Below are 21,766 nucleotides of genomic sequence, written 5' to 3'. Positions count from 1 at the left end.
CCAAATTTCAGGAACAGTTCCTGAATGTGAGCGGAATGCCGCAAGAATTGAATCAGTATCCCTGCCTTAAACATCTGCCTCAAATATTTTTTCGTGCCATGCGTGGAATCAGCTGTCTAGTGGATGCATTCTTAGGTAAATTTTGTGTATATTGCTAGATGTTTAGCAAGCTGTATTTATATAACTGGAATCTAATCCTGGAAACAACTATGGAAACCATTAAAGAAAAGATGAACAGATTTGATTACAAATAAACCAGGAAAAACTCTTTGCAAGAAGTGTGAGATCTAGAAGTTATTATTTTCTTTATAGAAATAGGCCAAGCAAACTGCTGAGAAAAAGATTGCAACCTAGCAACTAGATGGATAAAGGATATGAATCAAAGATATGCAAGGGAGAAAAGTGCTCATTCTCACTAGTTATCTAAGAAAATGCAGATTAAATTACATTAGGTACCATGCTCATGTATATCACTAGAAAGCAAATTATAACATTTGTGAATCTCTCTTTTAGACTAAAATGTTTGTCACATTTTAGAAAATGAAAAAGTCAGGATTTTTTTAATCCATTGAAAGGCAGTGATATTTAAGATCTATAATGACAGTGTGGACTCCTAGTGTGGCACTGTGGGTTAATGTGCTGGACTGCAAGGTCAGTTTAAATCACAAGGTTGGAGGTTCGAACTCGCTAGCCGCTCCTTGGTAACCTTATACAGGGTCACTATGGGGCAGAACTGACTCGATGGCACTTAACAACAACAACAATGATATTGTAGGAAAAGCACTGAAATGCTAACTGTAAGGTTTGGTGATTGAATTCCACCAGTTATTCCTTGGAAACCAACCAGCCACTCCTTGAAAACCCTATACAGGGTTGGTATGAGTCGGAACCGACTCAGCAGCACTTAACATTTTCTAAAACATTTGTTAAATGGATTTAATACATTACACAGTTAATATACTAGTTAGGATTAAGTATGGCTGCCATATAACAGAAACCCCCAAATACTAGTGACTTAGACAAGATAGTTGAGGGGTTGGTGTAGCAGTTGCACTGTCATCAAGGACCCATGGTCCCTTGTGTCTTATAGTTCTTCATCTTTTTTGCATTACCTTATGGGTCTGCATCATTGAATGAGCCTTAGCATCCTGTGCAGATATTAGAAAGGAAGGCCGTCTGATCCTTTCAAGGAGATTTCTTGGCCGATTCACCCAACAGTCACCCACTTCTCTCTCTGGTCGGAATGTGGCCACCTCTAACCTGCAGTAGAATGTAGTTATTTATTCTGGGTAGCTATGTCCAGCTAAAATTTGTGTTCTGTTACCCAGGAAGCAAGGGCAAATGGATATCGATATCAGAAGGCAACTTAGCAGTCTCTGCTGTAGTCTGTTTGCATTTGAGCCTTCACTGGTGTTGCTGGGGGAAGATATTCTGACCACATATTTTGAAGTATGAAGAATAACTTGATTTGCGTTTTTTTTAAAGGCATTTCTAGACCCCGATCAGATAGTGCTCCCCCAACACCTGTGAATAGATTAAGTATGCCTCAAAGCACTGCTGTCAGTACCACCCCACCACATAACCGGAGGCACCGCACTGCTGCCGTGAATAAGGCCACCATGAAGACAAGCACGGTAAGAGTTTTCATCACCATTGTTATGCTACATAAAATGGCTTTTAAATCTACCATCCTTTTGAAAAAGTCCTGCCATTTTCTCACTCTTCATGAATGTGTGGGGATTCTTGTGTTCCTTCTATTAGGTTAGTACTGCTCATGCCTCAAAAGTTCAGCACCAGACATCCTCCACCTCTCCTCTGTCAAGTCCAAATCAGACCAGTTCAGAGCCCCGGCCACTGCCTGCCCCTCGGAGACCAAAGGTTAACAGCATCTTGAATCTCTTTGGATCATGGTTATTTGATGCAGCATTTGTTCACTGTAAACTTCATAATGAGATAAACAGAGACAGCAGCATGACTGGTAAATATTGCTCAAGAAATATGTTACCATTTTTTGTTTCTTTTTCTTTTTAATCTTTCCTACCTGCAAGATTGATATGTATCTTAAAAAGCTTCTGTCTCTGACCAATGTCTTGTGCTTAACCCCTTCCAGCTGAAGTAGCAGACGTTTTCCCACCTGTCTTTTTTATGTCTTTTCTGAGGTTTGGCCTTTGTTCTAGTTTATTAGACATATTTCAGGTTAGCCATTTTCTTTGAATCAAATGTCAGCAGGTGACCTGGAAGTTCCCTTCATGTCAGCCGGGATAACTACATATGGATGTTGTTATTAAGTACCATAGGGTCGGTTCCAACTCATAGAGACCCTGCACAGGGTTTCCGAGGCTGTAAATCTTTACGGGAGCAGAATGCCTCATCTTGAACTTCTGGTAGTTTCGAACTGCTGACCTTGCGGTTCATAGCCTGATTCGTAACCACTGCGCTACCAGAGCTCCTTGCAGAATTAAACGATTTTGACTGGAAATTTATTCACCAGAAGTGTTTTTCTTAGAGTTTGACAACCAGTTCACTCATTAATAGGAGTAGATATCAGCAAATTTCTGCTTCACAAAAAGACTTTACCTTAACAGGTTTTGGTCTAAAACCTATTCCTATCAAGACGATTTTATTTCAAGTATACATTTTGAAAATACCATTTGCTTTGTAATATAGTAAGACTACTTTAGTACTCATGCCTTCATTTAGATTTTATTACAGAAATGCACCTCCGTAAATTCTGATTTATTTTTGCCATCTTTTCATCTTACTTGGACGTAGTGGCATAGGGTGCAGAATGAAAAGGTGGCATAGTGAGAATGGATTGAATGTTTGCGATGTGTCTTCTGGAGCTGGATAACAATAATCGCGGCTGGCATTTATTGCAATGCAAGTGCTGTATACCGGGCCCTGCACTACACACTTTACATTCATATGTTTAGTGGTGGTTTGGTAAAGAAGTACTTATTCACTGTATTGGAACTAGTGTAAGATAAAAGGATACCTAAATTCATTAGTTTATGCATCTCTCAGGGGGCTGTTGGGAGTCCTGGTGTGGCACTATAGCACTGAACTGCTAACCAAAGTCAACGATTCAAACCCACCAGCTGCTCCTTGGAAATCCTATACAGTGTCAATGAATTGGTACCATCTTGGCAGCACAAAACAGCAATAAGGGAGACTTAATCTCAAGAACAAAATTTAACTAATGTAATGGTCATGAAAGCCCCTTCTTTCTCTTACAGTTACAGTATTATGTATCAACTCAGAACTAAGACTTGGTTTTCTGAATATATAAAACAGATTATTTTGGGCGTTTTTAGAAATCTTTAAAACAATTTAGAAAAGTTATGAATATAGACATTATCAGGAATATCATTTTAGATTAAATAACTGAGTTTAGGGATTCCTTTGCATGGTTTATTTTGTCCAAATTCAGACACTTTATATTCTGCCAGTTCCATGTTATAATTTTATTTACAAGTATGAAGGTAATGCTTGCTTATAGATATGTGTGCTTACTTCTGATGACTAAATGAAAGCTTTATAAAAACTGTTTTTGAATTATATTTTCTTTATGTTCATGTGTCTTGTATTTTGCATTTTTCTGAGCCATGCTTATATTTATGTGTATTGTGGTTTTTAGGATGAGCCCATCATATTTTTATTTTTTATTGAGATGTAATTCTTACAACTTTTAGCTGCGAACACTCAAATTCCTCAATCTAGAATGATTCGACTTGCTGTTTTCCCTAGGGAGTTTGTAACAGCTTTACTCATCCTCTTGCACCAGAAGCTAGAAACCACAATTCAAATGCTCTGTGAGCAACAAGTTCTTACCTTTTTAACTCTTAAGATTCTCCTTGATGGGGAAATGATAGAATCTTCTCTCTTCCCCATTGTGCTCAGATGATGCAGGCTGTTGCAACACCTGGGAGAAATAGGTGTCAAAATAGATAAAAGGGGTAGAGTATTACTGGCTGCCAATCTGGAGCTTTCAGGTGTGGGGTGGGTGTTTTGGGAATACTAGTAGCACTGTTAGTCTGTTTTTAAAGTACTGGCTGTCATCAAGGAGTTCTACCATGCAGTTCACCTCTAGTTTAAAATGTTTGCTTTCTTTTAAACTGGTTTGCTGTAGGTTTACGTGACATGACACTGTGCTTTGTAAAAATACTGTTGAGCTGGGAAGGGTTAATGAACTAAAATTTTAATGTACATTATGGCAGTTCAAAACCTCGATTCTTTGTAGATGTGTAATTTTCTTCGTTCATTGTTTTATGCATGATACAAAAATCATTAATTTTGAACCTGAATGCACAATTTTCTATGTTTTTGAACTAGCTTGCGATATCATAAAACTTTTAATTTAACTTTTTATAAAGCTAAAAAGCTTCATAACTTACTGTAAAATTTCACCATCTTTAAAGTATTTTATAATTACTGCTGTCCTTTGATTTGTTTCCATTTATTTCTATTATCTTGCAGCATCTTTTATCCAAATTCTTCTTTCTTATAAATCTTGTAAGTAGGAACTAGAAGCTTCTTCTTAATTGCAGTCATGTTTTAATTTTTTTCATAATTCCATTAAAAATTTTGATTGTCATTGTCTCTTGTAGTTTTTGCACTTGGGAAGGAAAATATTTTTCTGTGTTTTGAATGGGGAAGATTGTTGGCAAAAAAGCAAATTAATGTGCCGGAATCCGTCCCATTATTTCTGTACACTAGTCTGGTCATGCCATGAATTCCAGGACTTTGCACTAACTGTGTTTTGGCTTTCTTTTTTGTTTGTTTTTTAAAGCTTTAAACTTATTTTTATAAAGATTTAATGTTTGATTTGTATGCATTTTGCATGTAGTGTTTTTCAAATGTATTATTGCTGGATAGATTATTCAGGACAAAAGTGGCTCATGGGAAGTTGCATAAAGATTTTTGCTTGACTCTGCGTTCTATTAAATCTCTTAGTACAAAGTAATTTAAACATTTCATGTAGATTGATGAAAGATTTCAGAGTGATTTTTCAATACACTATGAAATCTTTTGTTTAAAATAAAAGCAACTTTCGAAGGGCTTCTGTTTTAGTGACTACAAATGATCTTGGTCATCTTTTTTACCAATCCAATTTTCTAATATACCAACCTCAAGTTAACTGCTATCTGTGGTTGTTAAAATTCATTCTCATTTTGCTTGGTTGGGTGAATCTTTGATGTGTGTTTTGGAGTCGGGTGGGGTGGTGGGAATTAGTCTCTTCCTCCCTATCCATTTCTCATCTTTACCTTGCCCTCTCCTTAAAATATACGAACTGGCATGGGATTGCCCATTCATTTATGATGTTTGTCGGGAGTAAAGTGTAAATAGCAGTAGCTATTTTTCTTAATGTTTAAGCATCATTTTATAGGGGGCAGGAAAAACAAAATAAATAATAGAAAAGCCACAATTCTGTATTACATATCTGTATACCAATACAGATATCTACAGATGTACTCTGCTCATCAAAAATTCAGTTGAAAAATGCTTCTTGTAGAATCTACTAAACTAACAATGCCACTGTGAATTAATTTTTAACCATTTTCAAAGGTTTCAGAGAGCCCTTTAAAAAAAAATAAAGACATAGTTGCTAAACAAAAGCATTATTGGATTCTATTCAAGCAATTATTTAATGAGACCAATAATTGATCTTTGTGTCCAGGGTCCCATGAGCCTATTTGGCATATTGACAAATATAATAAAACCCCTCCTTTTCTCTCCTCAGCCATTACAACACAAGCTAGCATGGAGTTTCGACGGAAAGGGTCACAAATGTCCACAGACACCATGGTTTCCAATCCTATGTTTGATGCAAGTGATTTTCCTGATAACTATGAAGCAGGAAGAGCTGAGGCTTGTGGGACACTGTGTAGGATTTTTTGTAGCAAGAAGACTGGAGAAGAGATTCTGCCAGCTTATTTATCCAGGTCTTAGAACTTTTTAAAACATTTTTCCATTTATGTACTTTACATAGTGAAGCTATTGTAACATGGCTTAGTAGGCTGAATGTATAAGTAAATGTTGCTCTGAAGTACCTGCATATATCTGTAAGTAATTGAAATTTTTGTTTTAATTCTTCTACTTTAACTGCCTCATCAAAATTGGTAATGACCCCTAAGACTTTTAATTTTAGAAATTAAATTTGACTTTTAAATTGTACTTTTACTAATTATAGAGATTTGGAGGGACCACCCTAATTATTTCTTTTTTGGCACGGTATTAGGTGTGATTAAAGGTTCAGAAATATGTCAGCTATCAATCCTACCTCCAATGAGCTTATTTTCTAAGATGAATAAAGCCAGGTGTAATCCAAGGTAGAATAGGAAGTTGAAAAGAGGCGCAGATAATGTGTTATGGGAATTCAGAGGAAGAACCAGTTAGCACTTACCTCAGGGGTTCAAGAAAGAATTAACAAAGGATTGAATGATTGTGCTGGTCTTATAAATATTAGTCATAGTATTTAGAAAATATTAGGAAGTTGAGTAGGGTCATCTTAACCAAATCTGTGTCTTTAGCCATCTTTGCAATGACTCTGCCATTCACTCAGTTGCTAAGGACAGAAACTAGGAGTCATCGTAGACTCTTCTCTCCTCTCCTCTATCTTCAGTGGGTCAATCAACTCTGCCCTTTCTGCCACTTAATCCTCTTTCTTAATCTCTCTTTCCACCTTATCCCTACCATTAAACTTCAGACTTGGTCACTTTCTTCCCTAAATTAACTGTAACAGCCTGTTTTCCTTGAATCTATATTGCTTTCCTACATTGATCATGTGCATAACTGCCAAAATGATGCTTATATCCACAAGAGCATTTGGTCATCTCTGTTCCTGCTAACTTCACAGGAGACAGGATTAAACTGACTCTTAGCTGAGGAATCAAGTACAGAAGCACATAGTTAATGAAACAGAATGGTATATGAGGGAACTGTTGGGGACCGGAAGGCTTACAGGCTTCATAAAGCTTGGAGTCTGAATACAACCAGACAAAGCCTGCTTATTCAACACAGGGAAGATAACTTTCCCAGTTCACATGACTCACAGCAAAAGACATTCATGCAGGGAAAGCAGCTTCTCCAAGGTTGCCTGGCGCACAGTAAAAGATAAATTTGTAACTATGCAGAACAATGCTGACTTGCAGAAATTGCTCTATTAAAAACCTCTTGCTTTCAATATACTTGGTCACTAGCCATCAGCTTTTGATCCTTGCCTGAATTCTTTTCTTTTGTACATAATTTTCTCATCCTCGCGCTCTCCCTCGAGACCACCCACGAAAAGGTTTGAACTGGACTCAGACCCTTATAGGGAACTAATTGGGTATTTTAACCATAGGCTTTTGACTTTAGGTAACAGAAATTATCTCAGTGTGATTTAAGTTAAAAAAAGCAATGAGTTATGAGAAACCAGTGATATTTAATATACTCTAAGATCAAGAAGTACAGCAGGGCCTCATAAGGAGCAAGAATCAGGGAGTGCAGTGTTCAGGACCAAAACAACTTTCCTTCTTTGTTTCTGTGTCTTCGTGGTCTCCCAGACTGCTTCACTCTCTTCTCTACAGATCCTCATCCTATGCCTCTTCCAGTTTCCTTTCCAGTGCCATGCAACAGGGCCAAATAGCCTAATTTCAGTTTCCTAGAAAAGAGGCTCTATCTGGTCAGGTTTAGTCAAATATAGCTATGAGAGTGCATAGAGAGGTGCTGGAGCTCACTTCTAGTGGTAGGAGCACATTTTGGGAGGGAGACACCCCAAAAGGTACCGTTCACAGGAAGGCAGAAGGCTGTAACGCTGAGCTCTGTGGCCCAGAAGATTGAATGAGTGGTAGAACCACTAACCAAAAGATCTGGTTTGTGACAGGACAAGTGAGAAGTGTAGTTTTGAAATGATTGCATTTGAGGTATATTTGTTAACATATGTTTATAAAGTGCCTACTTTATGATAGAAATTATACACAGGGAGTACTGTACTTATCAGTAGACATGTCTGTCCAAAGATGTTCAATCAAATTTTTTTTTAAGTTTCTATTATGAACTGAGTGATAGTTTACATGGGACACCATCGGCTTTACACCATTGTTTCATTGAAATGATTACAATCTCCTCCGTGCATCATCATTCAACAGTATCGTATTTGCTTCCTTCCATTCCCTTTTTTTGTTGTTGTTGTTGTTATTGTTGTTTTTGGGGGGGTAGTAGACACAGAAACACTCAGGAATATATAATAATGTAAACAACCAAAGGGCACATTCTGCAAGCCTGCCTCCTGGCCACCAGCACCCAGTTCCTCTCTTTCCATGAGTCCAGAGTTCTCAGCTGCTCTCTCTCTCCATGTCCTCATCTCTGCCTCCACCTCTGGTGTTGCTGCTTCTCTGGATGGGGTCCCACATTCCGCTTGTGCTCTTCTTAATCAAATATTGGCTAAAGAATCTGTAACTCAGTTGAGAGATATGGGCTGGAGATTAATTTGATTATATTCAGTGCCTTCAGTATTAATGTCTTTAAAATTAGGCTAGTAGACAAGAGAGATTAGAGAACTCAATGTGGCAGCCTGAAGAATACCAGTACTTAACAGGCAGGTGGAGTAAGCAGAGTAAGCTAAGAGGTAGACATGGCTCCTGGATTCAACAGTTGAAAGGCCATTGGTATTTGCTCCATTATTTTAGTCAAGATCCAGCAACAGAAGATTAATTAAAATGGGTTTTGAGGAGTGACCAGAGGTGAAGAAGTCATTTCTAAAGAATTGGTAGAAAAAAGAAAAGTACCTTCAAGTAGTGAAAGAGTGTCCAGTGTAGTTGCTCTTGAATGATGGAAGACTGAATACTTAGTGATTGATTGGGGATTGGGAGAAGGAGTTAGAATAAGGTATATTGAGTTCTGTTCTGAAAGGACTCTTAATCCAGAGTTGTTGTTGTTGTGAAGTGCTGTTGAGTCGATTCCGACCCATAGCAACCCTGTATAGGGGATTCCGAGGAGCAGTTGGTGAGCTTGAACTGCCGACCTTGCAGTTCAAATGACTTTGCAGTCTGGCACATTAACCCACAGTGCCACACCAGGACTCCTAAGCCAAAGTAGTCTTCTGAGACTGATAACTGCAGGATTTGGTGAGCTCAATTTTATTTCATTGCCCCAGTACCCCTCCCCCAACAAACAAAACACAATTAAAAAAAAATATATATATATACATACAGACTGCCAAAAAGTACTCACATGGGATTCAATTCAGTACTTCCTCTAGTTGATTGACAGTTACTACAACTATTTTGTGTTTTGGCTATCTTACAATTTGCACTTTTAATTTTGAATTGCAGATCCTAAAACTTTAAGAAGGTGTAGTAGATGTGACTCTTTGTTTTGTTTTTTATTATAAAAGATCTTTTGGCTTTTACTGTAAATGATACTGAATTATAGTTTTAACTCCAGTAAAATATATTTTGATGGGTAGAAATAATGAAGAATATAGATATAGATTCTTAGATGACTATGTAGAAAATGATTATGAAAAAATTGATCAGTAGTTTGTTTAAAATTCTTTTCTTGCTTTCCCAGATTTTACATGCTTTTAATTCAAGGTTTGCAGATAAATGATTACGTGTGCCACCCTGTCTTGGCCAGCGTTATTCTAAACTCCCCTCCTTTGTTCTGCTGTGACTTGAAAGGGATTGATGTTGTGGTTCCTTACTTTATTTCAGCTCTTGAAACCATTTTGCCTGACAGGTAAGCTATATCATTTCTGCACAAGTACACCAACTGTCTGATTAGACCTGGGTCCATTTTGGTGCCACCTCCCCAGTTCCTCATTTATCCTGCTCAGTTGCCTTTATTACCTAAGGGGCCTCAGGCTACATTAAATGTGTGTAGAATACCCAAACCTACCTAATTCCTAAACTCACTCAGTTCTAATTTACCCATGGAGTTGTTGAATCCTTTTTGGCCTGGTCTGGAGGATAAGAAGGAACCTTGGTGAGTTAAGCATTGGGCTGCTTACGGTTCAAACCCACCAGCCACTCTGCAGGAGAAAGAGGAAACTGTCGCTTCTGTAAAGATTTACAGTCTCGGAAACCCTCAGGAGTAGTTCTGCTCTGTCCTGTAGGGTTACTGTGAGTTGAGACTGACTCAGTGACAATGGGTTTGGTTTTCCTTTTAGAAGGATAAAAGCAATCTGAGCCTAGAGGTCCTTAAATTTAAAATAAGTAGGCCATACTTCAAACTTCAGTTAAATTCAATAATGATTAACATAGAACTTTATACAGCACAAATTGCGGAATGTAAATTTAGTAAAAAATAGTTATCGCCTCTTTATGAAACTAAACCCAATAGTGTAAATTGACATATACTTGGCAGTAGCTAAAAACATACTTTAGTTCAAAAATATTAACAGCTTTCATTTATTTTTTTTGCAGAGAACTCTCAAAATTCAAAAGCTATGTAAACCCAACAGAATTGAGACGATCTTCCATTAATATCCTACTTTCTTTGTTGCCCCTTCCTCATCATTTTGGCACAGTAAAATCTGAGGTAATGGTTCATATTCTATAGTCTGTTTTGTGCGCTAATTCAAGTGTAATTGTATTTTGAAAAATTGAACAAGAGTTGTTTGTTTTTTAAAATCAATATGTTTCAAGTGAATTACAAAGCTGATTTATTGCTTACATGTTGTGATGTATCATCAGCTAATCTGCTGGTATGCCTTGGCCTGTCATTTGCTGGCTGATTGTGTTTGATACTTAAGTGGTGTGAGTTAGACAGATATAGCATAGTGGCTAATATTAGTTAGACTGAGACTCTGTCTTAGAAACTGCTCTTCTCTTTGTCCGTCTCTTTCTCTACTCAAACAGTACTTGCATGGGCATAGTATACCACAATCACCAATGTTAAATATTACTTGTTTCTTTCATAGGTGGTCCTGGAAGGAAAGTTTAGTAATGATGACAGTTCTTCATATGATAAACCAATAACTTTTCTGTCCCTGAAGTTGAGACTTGTGAATATACTAATAGGTGCCTTGCAAACGGAAACAGATCCCAACAACACTCAAATGATCTTAGGTTTGTGTTCACATATTTTTTTTGTAAATCCAAGTACTATTGACCTTCTGCCGTGCTGAGAAGATAGGGGTCAGGGATGGGCCCACGCCTAATGCAAGCTGTTTTTCTCAATCAGAGGCAGAGTTTATCTGCTTTTAATAGGAAATAAGTGTAAAGTGGTGAGATGAAGGAAGGAGAAACAAACCACACTATTGTTGAATCATTTGACTCCTAACAACCCTGTGAGACAGTAGAACTGCCCTTGTAGAGGCAGGCTGCATGTTTGTCCTGTGGAACAGCTGGTGGATTTGAACTGTGCCAGCCTGGTTCACAGTCAGATGCTAACACTGTGCCACCAGGGCTCTTACAAAGAAAAGATATGGGACTATTTTCATGTGACTTAGCATTCTCATCCATTTTACACTCTTAATCTTCATGACATTATAGTTGTTTTGTTTTTCTTTCCCCAGATCTTTTGTTGTAAAAATACATTTGCCAATTCGACATTTTTGACATGTGCAATTCAGTGCCATTGGTTACATTCAGCATGTTGTGCACCCATTACCTCTTAACCTGTTCCTAATGATTTCTACCACCATTAACAGAACTAAGATTCTCCCTTTCCCCCTTTTCCCCATCCCTATTAACCACTAATATACATATATATATTTCTTTTGCTGTTATAGGAGCAATGTTAAATATTGTTCAAGATTCAGCACTTTTAGAAGCCATTGGTTGCCAAATGGAAATGGTAAGAAGCATGTTATTAATACCTCAGTTCCAGATTTAATCTGTCAGAGAACATCAGCTACTGATTTCATGTAAATTAGATTCCAAAATTTCTGTTCTTGTGATTTCTAAAAGACATTTTATTTGTAAATTCAACTCATTGACTCAGAAATATCCAATTAAAAAATATATGTTGATTTGTTTACTCATCAACTATGCATCAGGTCTCTGAGCAATTCTCTATCTAAATGCAATCTTTATTCCTGGACAGTATCTATTCAAAAGTCTTTTCTTATTTTGCTATGCTGATGACCTGGCCTATATAGTCTTAGAAAAAGACCTAACTTCATAATTCCTCCCACCCCAGATAGATCTAGTGCTGGCTGTAAGTAAGCATCTAGTATAGTCTTTCCCATTTCATTGATGATTTTTTTATAGCTCCTCTCGGTCAAAATTTGAAGGATCCCCCAAAGCACCATTGCTTCTGAAGCAAAAAAGCTTCCCAGAAACTGTCAATGTCCCTTGTTTTACTCTTGAAGATATGTGACCCCTACAACTGGTTGGGGAGCAAGAGAATAATTAATAGAGTGTACTGGTTATGCTCCGGTGGCATGTAGTGGGTTGTGTGTTGGGCTGCAAACTGCAAGGTTAGGAGTTTGAATCCATCAGCCAGTCCATGAGAGAAAGATAAGGCTTTCGGCTGCAGTAAAGATTTACAGCTTTGGAAACCCTACACGGGATCTCTTTGAGTGAGTTGGAACTGACTTGATGGCACACAACCAGCACCGATGGTTAAGTTGGCTGAATATAGGATGGGTGATCAAATTAGATGCTAATAATAATTAACTGATCTGAATGTAATGAATTAGTTATAGGGGAAAGAAATGAGGAAAAAGAAAACCGTTGCCAGTCTCTATACATTGGTAGTTAATCTTTGTAATGACCTTGTTGTTGTTGGGTGGCATCAAGTAGATTTCATGTCATAGTGATCCCATATAAGAGAGTAGAAGTACCCTATGGGGTTTCTAGACTAATCTTTATAGGAACAGATTTCCAGCTTTTTCTCCCACAGAGATTCTGGATGGGTTCAAATTGCCAACCTTCTGATTAGCAGCAGAGCACTTAACTTTTGTGCCACTACAGCTTCTTAAAATTACCTTGTTCTTTGTGATTTAACTACATTTGGGGAAAGTTGTTTGCTTACTTGTGTATGGTTTTAAAAGATTGTACTCGTGTGGTTTGCAAACTGCAAACTGTAGGGTTGGCAGTTCAAGCTCACCAGCTGGCTCCTTGGAAACCCTACACAGGGTCGCTATGAGTCGGGATCAATTCAACGGCATATAACAAAAACAACAAGTTTTGTTTGCAAGGCGCTAGAGTATTTACTTTACAGATACAGATTCATTACCTAGTCAAGTCTAGTGAAACGGGAAGATCCTCCACGTCCTCCTGCTAGATGGTGTCTCTGCTCAAATGCTGCAGCAGTTCTCTCTGTGCCAGTTTAGGCTGTTGAGTTGCTCTGTTCCATTTTGCCACACATAGCTTTTAATGATCTCTGTCTGTACTTGTAAACTGTGCATGCAGCCCTCAGAAATTTGATTCGTTTTCTTTGGACTAGGGTGGTGGAGAAAATAATCTGAAGAGTCATAGTCGCACTAATAGTGGTATTAGTTCAGCAAGTGGTGGAAGCACAGAGCCCACAACTCCTGATAGTGAAAGACCTGCTCAAGCACTCCTAAGGGATTATGGTAAGCCATGTTGATCTTTTTGAAATCCAACATTTTCCAGAATAGCTTTAATGCCCAAATTTACAAAACAAGCATACAAGAAAAAAAAAAAAAAGCAGAAAACATACTTGTAATGTTTATGATTTTTTTTGTGTATTTATGTATATCTAAAGGGCTGAAAAGGTTAGATTTTTGGGTACCTTGTTATGTTAGACTTTATAAATGATTGTAGGAGGTAGTCAGGAAGCATTTTTGGATTCTGTACCAGACACTAGTAATAGAGGGTCGGAGAAGATGTGGTTTCTGCCTGAGAGCTCCCAGTCAAAGGGCAGAGGTAGCTAGTAATCAGTTACTGCAGTGTGGCAAGGGGGAGATGGGATATGTGATAGATCAGAACCCAGAGGAGAGTCTGTCTTTATGTTTTAAATCTATGTATTCTACCATATAGATTAGGTTCTTAGTTGCAAGTTTTCAGCAAGAGTAAGGAAATATTTTTATTTTCCACTCTGTCAAATTAATTTGCTAGCAAATCATTTTATTCAATGATGTTCTTTACCCTGAGCAATTACTTTAAGGGTTCTGTGAGTTTATATATGCCCTTTAGTTTTCATGTACTATTACTAATAATGCATAAATCTATGAGTGGTAGTCCAGCTAAATTGGAATGAAATACAGATCCTTAAATGTCAATTTAATTTTTAAATCATGAGTCTAGCATGTTTCTTCGGCTTCATTTGCAATAAGTATCCTTGAGCACGTCAGATACATAAAGCCATTATGTAACTACTCAGTGCATATAAGTATGACCTTTATAAAGAAGTTGTTACCGTATTCATTATGTATGTGGATTTAAATACCTTGTAGTTTGAAAAATTAGTTTTTGTGCTTTCTAAAGCATGTTTCAATATATTTTGCTTCACTGCATGTGTTCTAATATAATTGTTTGAAGTGATTACTGTTTGTTCCAGCATTTTGAACTGGTGTTAGTGAATTCTGCTTGTAATGTTGTAAAATATTTTTTAACTTAAGAAGTACAGACTTGTGTTAGTGTCATAAAATATTTTAAACTGAGAAATCCAGATTTGTGTTAGTGTCGCATGAATGTCTCTCTTTAATGATCATTCCTTTTTCTGTTGTCACTGCCCTCTTTCTGATAGGATCGACAGGTATAATGTCCCTAAAGCTTCCTTTATAAACTCAATTTAATTTGTCCTAATTTTTTATTTGCTAAGTAGAAATTACTTTAAAATCTAGAATTAGAGACCAACTAAAAACACAGTGGTTTGATTTAAATTTTTTTAGAAGTATTAATGTAGCTTTGGAAAGTTAAGTATTAAAATACATTTTAAAAGGCCTTGCATGTGATTTTTAAAGGTTCAAACCCTGAAAATAACTCCAACAGATGCTCTAGGATACTTTCTAGCATCTGAGGAGGCTCTAAAATTTGAATTTTCTCCTCTGTAAAATTCCAAGAAAGGAGTTAACAGCCTTTTCATTATTTTTTTCGAAACTGAGTTGTTAATTTAGAAATTTAAGATTTACATGATTTAAAAAATGATGCTGAAATTGTCAAATCCCAGCGGATATCTGTCTGAAAGTGTCTGACCTGGGAGATAGAAACTTCTCTGGTCTAGTCTATGTGCCCTGTGTAGTCAGGTGTGGCGCTCAGGCCAGTGGGGCGGGGAGCCTAGCACAGTGTGGGTGCCTGTCATGCTCCCTGTGGCTGCTGTGGTCTGTGCCTGGTGGAATGCTGTGCTTCTTGTTACTAATGCTTAGTTGTTTTCCCTCCCTGTGGGATGTGGCATTGGGGTTATATCCTAGCTCTTAACACAGATTCGGCTGCTGGACTCCTGATTCGCAGCATTCACCTCGTCACGCAAAGGCTCAACTCCCAGTGGCGGCAGGACATGAGCATCTCGCTGGCAGCTCTCGAGCTCCTCTCTGGTCTGGCAAAGGTGAGGAGGCAGTCCTGGCAGTTCAATCCACTAGCTTTGGGCCTTGGCCCTTACTTTCTGTACTTCCCAGCCTCTCAGTGTGGGTCATACTCAAACACAGTTTATAATACAAGTATGCAAAAGTTAGCATTCAAATGAAAATTTATTAAATTAACTTTATTTTTTGAAATCTCAAAGAGTATGTATAGTATTTTTGCTGTTAAATAATAGGAAACATTTGAATACCTGCTATTTATGTATTTACACACAAAACAGAATATGTATTGATTTTGTATGTGCTTATAATACCCTTACATTTTCAGCATGTTTTGTACTGCCATTAACTATTGGAATATCCATTATATTCCATTGAAATTGCAGTCATCCAATTTTAATGTATGATATTTAAAAATATCAAAAATATAAATACAGATTTAGTAAGGGAATTTTTTTTTTTTTTAAACTGATTCCTAAAATGTGCGATTTGGGATATCTGTGCCCCTCCCATTATCAGAGATAAGTAAAAATGGGTTATAATTTCTAATTTCTTCCACATCTATTATTTCAACTCTGTGTATGCTTAAGAGCTAGTTGGTCATTTTTGCCTCTTTTCTGTTTATGTGTAATATATGTAGGATTATCTTGCTTCTAACACCTGGGTTTCGTGAGGACTGAAAGAGATAAATATGTAAAATGCTTTGTGAGCCGGAAGCTATTGTTTAAGGTAATATATATGTAGCTCGATCCCTTATATTACAAATGTGGAAGCAGCTGTTTAGAGGCTGTGCTTTACCTAAACTGGGAGTCAAAATTGGATAGAAGATCTAAGGTGCTCTCACCACTGAGAGCTTGCCTCAGAAACTCCACGGGTGGGTATGGTGGCCACAGTTTTAGGAAGTGCAGTAACTGCTCCACAGAACATGAGAGCGGACATTTGTGAGGCATGCAGGGCCCTACTGCCTTTGAAAGTAAAATGTAGTTTCCTTTGACCTTTGGTGTACCATTCTTTTTTCAGGGATATGGTTAGGAATCAGCTAGGGAAAAGCAGGCTTTGCCTTTTCTACATTCCTCCTTTCACCCCCCTCAAAAATAGAAAAAATTGCTGCTTAGAATATTTCTATCCCTGCATTTTAAACCTTAATGATAGCCCATCTAAGGATTTTGCCTGAACTTACGGGCAAAAGTTAGTCCACCATTATTCTTACCTTCACATTTGTTTAATCTCCTTTTCAAGTAAGTGGTATATATTTTAGGTTTAGAGTAATACTTATATTTATAATGCGTACCATTTGCCAGGCATTGTTCTAAGCACTTTACATAGATTAAATCATTTAATCATCATAACATCATGAGATATATATAACCGTTGTCCTCATTTGCCAAAACAGAGGAGTAGAGGTTGAGTAGCTTGCCTAAAATGGTACAGTAAGTGAAAAAGTATCTTGCGTAAGGGAAGACTTCTGCTTCTGCAGAAGATGGAATTATAGATCTACCTTTCTGCCCCAAACTGCCAACTCGATGGCACCTAACAACAACAACAACAACAACATGTGAAAAAGTATCTCGCGTAAGGGAAGACTTCTGCCTAAGATGGAATTATAGATCTACCTTTCTGTCCAAAACAACGATAACCAAAACCAGAGAAAATGTGCTTTTCAAGACACTACATCAGACAATGAATAGTGTTCCCTGAAAGAACTCTGACTGCCCCTGCTTTCTGCCCTGAGGGAGCTTCTAGGCTATAGTGCAAAGAGTAGAAACCTAAGCCGAACTCAGTGGACTCCTCCAACCAAGGAGGAGAGGTGAGTTTCTGGTGAGACCAAGGTTGCTAGAATTTGCAGAACAGAGTACCAAGAGGGGAGCACTATACAGAGGTAGAACCCTGGAGGTCTGCAGAGTCCTTGTGTAAAAGGAAGTACATGAGGGCAGGGGATAAAAACATTTTGAAAGAGAGAGAACAGCAGCCTGCACTCACAGAGGCCTGGGGAAAGTGTCCCCAGCATCAGGCCTAGAAAGACACAGAATTCACGGAGTGGAGAGAGTACTCCAGAAAGAAGCTCTGACTTCAGTAGTAGGGAATAATTACCTTAGATGTGGAGTGTTCTGGACGCCCCTAACAAATTGTCAAGTGCTAATACTACCTGATTTCAAGACTTACTATAAAACTATAGTAATCAAGACGGTATGGTACTGGCAAAAGGATTGACCTAGTTCAGTGGACTAGAGTCCAGAAATCTAATCGCATATATAGGTATCTGATTAATGACAAAGGTACAAAAGCAGTTCAGAGGAGAAAGGGAATTCTTTTCAACAGATAGTGCTGGGACAATGGGATATCATGAGAAAAAAAAATCTTGAACTATATGCAAAGTTAAAATAGATTATAGACCTAAACATAAAACCTAAGACTGGTAAGTTAGACTTCACCAAGTTTCAAACCTTTTGTTCAGTAATCACTTAAGAAAATTATGTGACAAGTCACAGACTAGGAAAAAACTTTACTAAGCAGATATCTGATAAAATTTGTATGTAGATTGTATAAAGAACTCTCTAAGCTCAATAAGAAAATAAGCAACCCAAATAAAAATGGCATAACAAGACGATTTGTAGATGACAAGTTGGCATGTGAAAGGATACGTACAACATCATTAGTTATTGTTAGGTGAGTTGCTTGATTTATAGTGATCCCATGGACAGCTGCAACAGGAAACTGCCAGAAATTCAAGTCAGATTCAGAAGAGGACATAGAACTAGGGGTATCATTGCTGACATAAGATGGATCTTGGCTGAAAGCAGAGAATGCCAGAAAGATGTTTCCTTGTGCTTCATTGACTATGCAGAGGTTTTTGGCTATGTGGATCATGACAAGCTATGAATAATGTTGCAGAGAATGAGTATTCCAGAAAACTTAATTGTGCTCATGAGGAACCTGTACATAGACCAAGAGGAGCAGTTGTTTGAACAGATTAAGGGGATACTGAATGTTTTAAAATTAGGAAAGGCTGTATTCTTTCATTATATTTATTCTTTCTGTATGCTGAGCAAATAGTCTGAAAAGCTGAATTATATGAAGAAGAACATGGCATCAGGATTGGAGGAAGACTCATTAATAACCTGTGATTTGTAGATGATACTACTCTGCTTGCTGAAAGGGAAGAGGACTTAAAATACTGATTGATGACGATCAAAGACCACAGCCTTCAGTATGGGTTGCACCTCAATGTAAAGAAAAAATATCTCACACTGGTCCAATAAATAATATTATGATACATGGAGAAAAGATTGAAGTTGTCAGGACTTCATTTTGCTTGGATTCACGATCAACACTTAATGGATGCAGCAGTCAAGAAATCAAATGATGCACTGCATTAGACAAATATGCTATACAAGACCTCTTTAAAGTTTTTAAGAGCAGTTAAGGATTAAGGAGTGCCTTATCCAAGCCATGGTATTTTCACTAGCCTCATATGTATGTTCAGTGGTGGCAGCAACAGTGGGCTCAAACATAGCAGTGATTGTGAGGTTGGCCCAGGATCGGGCAGTGTTTCGTTATGTTGTTCATAGGATGGCTATGAGTTGGTACCAACTCGATGATACCTAACAACAACAACAACACATGCATGTGAAAGTTGGACAATGAATAAGAAAGACTATAGAATAATTTGGTGCATTTAAATTATTGTGTTGGAAGAGAATATTAAAAGTACTATGGACTACCAGAAGAGCAAACAAATAAGTGTTGAAAGAAGCACAGCCAGAATGCTCCTTAGGGGCCTCCTGGATGGCCAGACTTTGTCTCTCATACTTCAGATATGTTAATCAGGAGGGACCAGTCCCTGGAAAAGAACATGCTTAGTAAAGAGGAAGTGAAAAAGAGGAAGGCCCCTCTTCCCCCAAATGAGATGGCTTGACACAGTGACAGCAACAATGGGCTCAATGAGCTTAACAATGATTGTGAGGACTGTACAGGATCGGCCAGTGTTTTGTTCTGTTGTGCATAGGTTACTGTGAGTCCGAGGGGACTTTGATGGCATCTAACAACAACAATGTAACAGTAGAAGTTCCCATAGTGTTTTCTAGGCTGTAGTCTTAGAGGAGCAGATTCAGGTTTTTCTCCGGTGGAGCTACTGGATGAATTTAAACAACCAAGCTTTCAGCTAATAGCCAGACTTTTAACCATTGCACTGCCAGAGTTCCATATTCATCACTGTTGTTATTGTTGTGAAGTGCCATGGAGTTGGTTCTGACTCATAGTGACCCTATATAGGGTTTCTAAGGAATGGCTTGTGGGTTTGAACTACCAACCTTGCAGTTAGCAAGTTAGCAGTCTAATGTTTATCCTACAGCACCACACCAAGACTCTTAAAATTAAAATTAAAATTTGATACTACATCCCTATTCCAAAAACCCCCAACCCTCCATCAAGTCAATTCCAATTCACAGATACCCCATAGGACAGAGGACAACTGCGCCATTAGGGTGTCCGAGGCTGTAAATCCTAAAAAATTTAAGCAAAAACCTACCACGTCACCCAGTTCTTCCACTCCTAGAAGGGAAGAGAGCACATGTCTATCCAAAAACTTGTAAATGAATGAATGTTCATAGCTGCTTTATTTGTAATCTCTAGAAGCTAGAAGCAATGTCCATCAGCAGATGAATGGATAAATGAATTGTGGTATGTACATTCAATGGAATATTACTCAATAATGAAAAAGGAACGAATCATTGATACATAAAAATGTGGAATGAATCTCAGAATAATTATGCTGAAAGAAGCCAGACCAGAAAAGAATACATACTATATGATTTCATTTATATAAAACTAGTAAAAGCGAGCTAATCTAGTGACAGGAAGTAGATCTGTGGTAGGGAGGGGTTGGGGAAAAGTAGGAAGGAGAGATGATAAAAACACACCCAGACATTTTTAGGAATGATGGATATGTTCACCATCTTGAATGTGGTAATGGCTTCACAGATGGATATATGAGAATTCAAAAACTTCTCAGATTGTGCACTTGGAGTATGTGCAGTTTAGTGTATATCTGAGCAGCTGCATAGAACTTGGTAGCCATAGGACATCACTGTAGGGTTAGGTTTAAAACCAAAACCCAAACCCCCTGTCATCGAGTAAATTCTGATTCAGAGCAACCCTGAACATGGTTTTGGAGTCTACAAATCTTTATGGGAGCAAACAATTAATTTCATCTTTCTTTTGTGGTGTGACTGGTAGGTTTGAACCTTCCACCTTACAGCTAGCTAGCAGCCCAGCACCTAAGTAGAGTTTGACAAGGGGGCATAAAAATGTGCACATGGGAAGTGCCACTCTTTTTGTAGACTATTACACAGTAGTACATTTGAAATATTCTGTACCTGATAATAAAAACTGTACAAAAGGCTTCCTGTGGTGTATCACACTCTCAAAATGGATCAGGTCTCTAGATTCACAGTGGTTGCTGGCTAACTTTTGGTCCCTAAATGAATCTGTTCAGGTTAAGGTGCTGGTTGACTCAGGAGACCGGAAGCGAGCCATCAGTTCCGTGTGCAGCTACATCGTATACCAGTGTAGTCGGCCGGCTCCTCTTCATTCTCGGGATCTGCACTCCATGATAGTGGCAGCGTTTCAGTGTCTCTGCGTCTGGCTGACAGAGCACCCAGATATGCTTGATGAAAAGGTGGGTTTAGCAGATCTGAAAACATGAAGTGAAAACAAAAATTTACATGGGGAAACTCTCTTTAAAAGAGACTATCTAAATTTAATTACAGTATTACACATTTTAAACCGAATATACTTGTTAGATTTCAGTAGACCATTTGTCCTTTTGAGCCCAGCTCGCCAAAACTGTCAACATACTTGTATGAGAGGGCTTCAAAAGTTTATGGAAAAATTCTGTTATCTTTTAATTCTATTTTTCCACGAACTGTTTGAATCCTACTTTGTATTTGATTGTAAGGTAATTCATAGAGAAATTCTTTTTTAAAGATGCACCTTTGACTAATTTATGTGACTAATGAAGAATGTTCTTTCTTGAAAGGATGACGGCCCTGAGATGAATCGTAGGTACTTTGGTTACTTATCACCAAACTAAGAAGGGCAGTTGATTTGTAGACTGCAAAGGGAGAGCACAACTTACCCATAAAGGTTACTTGCATCTAAGAGTTTCTGTTTATGTCATTTCACAAGCTTGTTTCCACTTTCAAGCAGGCACAGGTATCTCATGAGTTCTCCCTGCTGTTGTTCCATATAATGCCTACTTTTTTTTTTTTTTTAATGTTTTAGTGTGAATTATGTGATAGTTTACATGGGAGAACATTAGTTTTACATTCATTCTATCGTATATCGTCTCAT

General features: G+C 37.8%; 1 protein-coding gene across 1 annotated transcript in view; it reads left to right on the top strand.

Moving 5' to 3' along the window:
* RALGAPB (Ral GTPase activating protein, beta subunit (non-catalytic)) overlaps positions 1 to 21,766 on the top strand; it is a 137,172-nt gene that overhangs the window by 52,545 nt on the left and 62,861 nt on the right. Inside the window, exons 6-16 of the mRNA XM_006876640.1 lie at positions 8 to 135; positions 1,486 to 1,634; positions 1,762 to 1,978; positions 5,741 to 5,942; positions 9,553 to 9,720; positions 10,407 to 10,521; positions 10,904 to 11,051; positions 11,717 to 11,781; positions 13,378 to 13,507; positions 15,308 to 15,441; positions 20,910 to 21,092. Coding sequence (XP_006876702.1) covers positions 8 to 135; positions 1,486 to 1,634; positions 1,762 to 1,978; positions 5,741 to 5,942; positions 9,553 to 9,720; positions 10,407 to 10,521; positions 10,904 to 11,051; positions 11,717 to 11,781; positions 13,378 to 13,507; positions 15,308 to 15,441; positions 20,910 to 21,092 — 1,639 coding nt within the window. The remainder of the gene's footprint in view (positions 1 to 7; positions 136 to 1,485; positions 1,635 to 1,761; positions 1,979 to 5,740; positions 5,943 to 9,552; positions 9,721 to 10,406; positions 10,522 to 10,903; positions 11,052 to 11,716; positions 11,782 to 13,377; positions 13,508 to 15,307; positions 15,442 to 20,909; positions 21,093 to 21,766) is intronic.

This window comes from Chrysochloris asiatica, unplaced genomic scaffold (genome assembly GCF_000296735.1).
Source record: "Chrysochloris asiatica unplaced genomic scaffold, ChrAsi1.0 scaffold00403, whole genome shotgun sequence".
Classification (NCBI taxonomy): domain Eukaryota; kingdom Metazoa; phylum Chordata; class Mammalia; order Afrosoricida; family Chrysochloridae; genus Chrysochloris; species Chrysochloris asiatica.
Note: the sequence above shows the minus strand (reverse complement) of the source record. Positions and strands in the feature narration are given on the sequence as shown.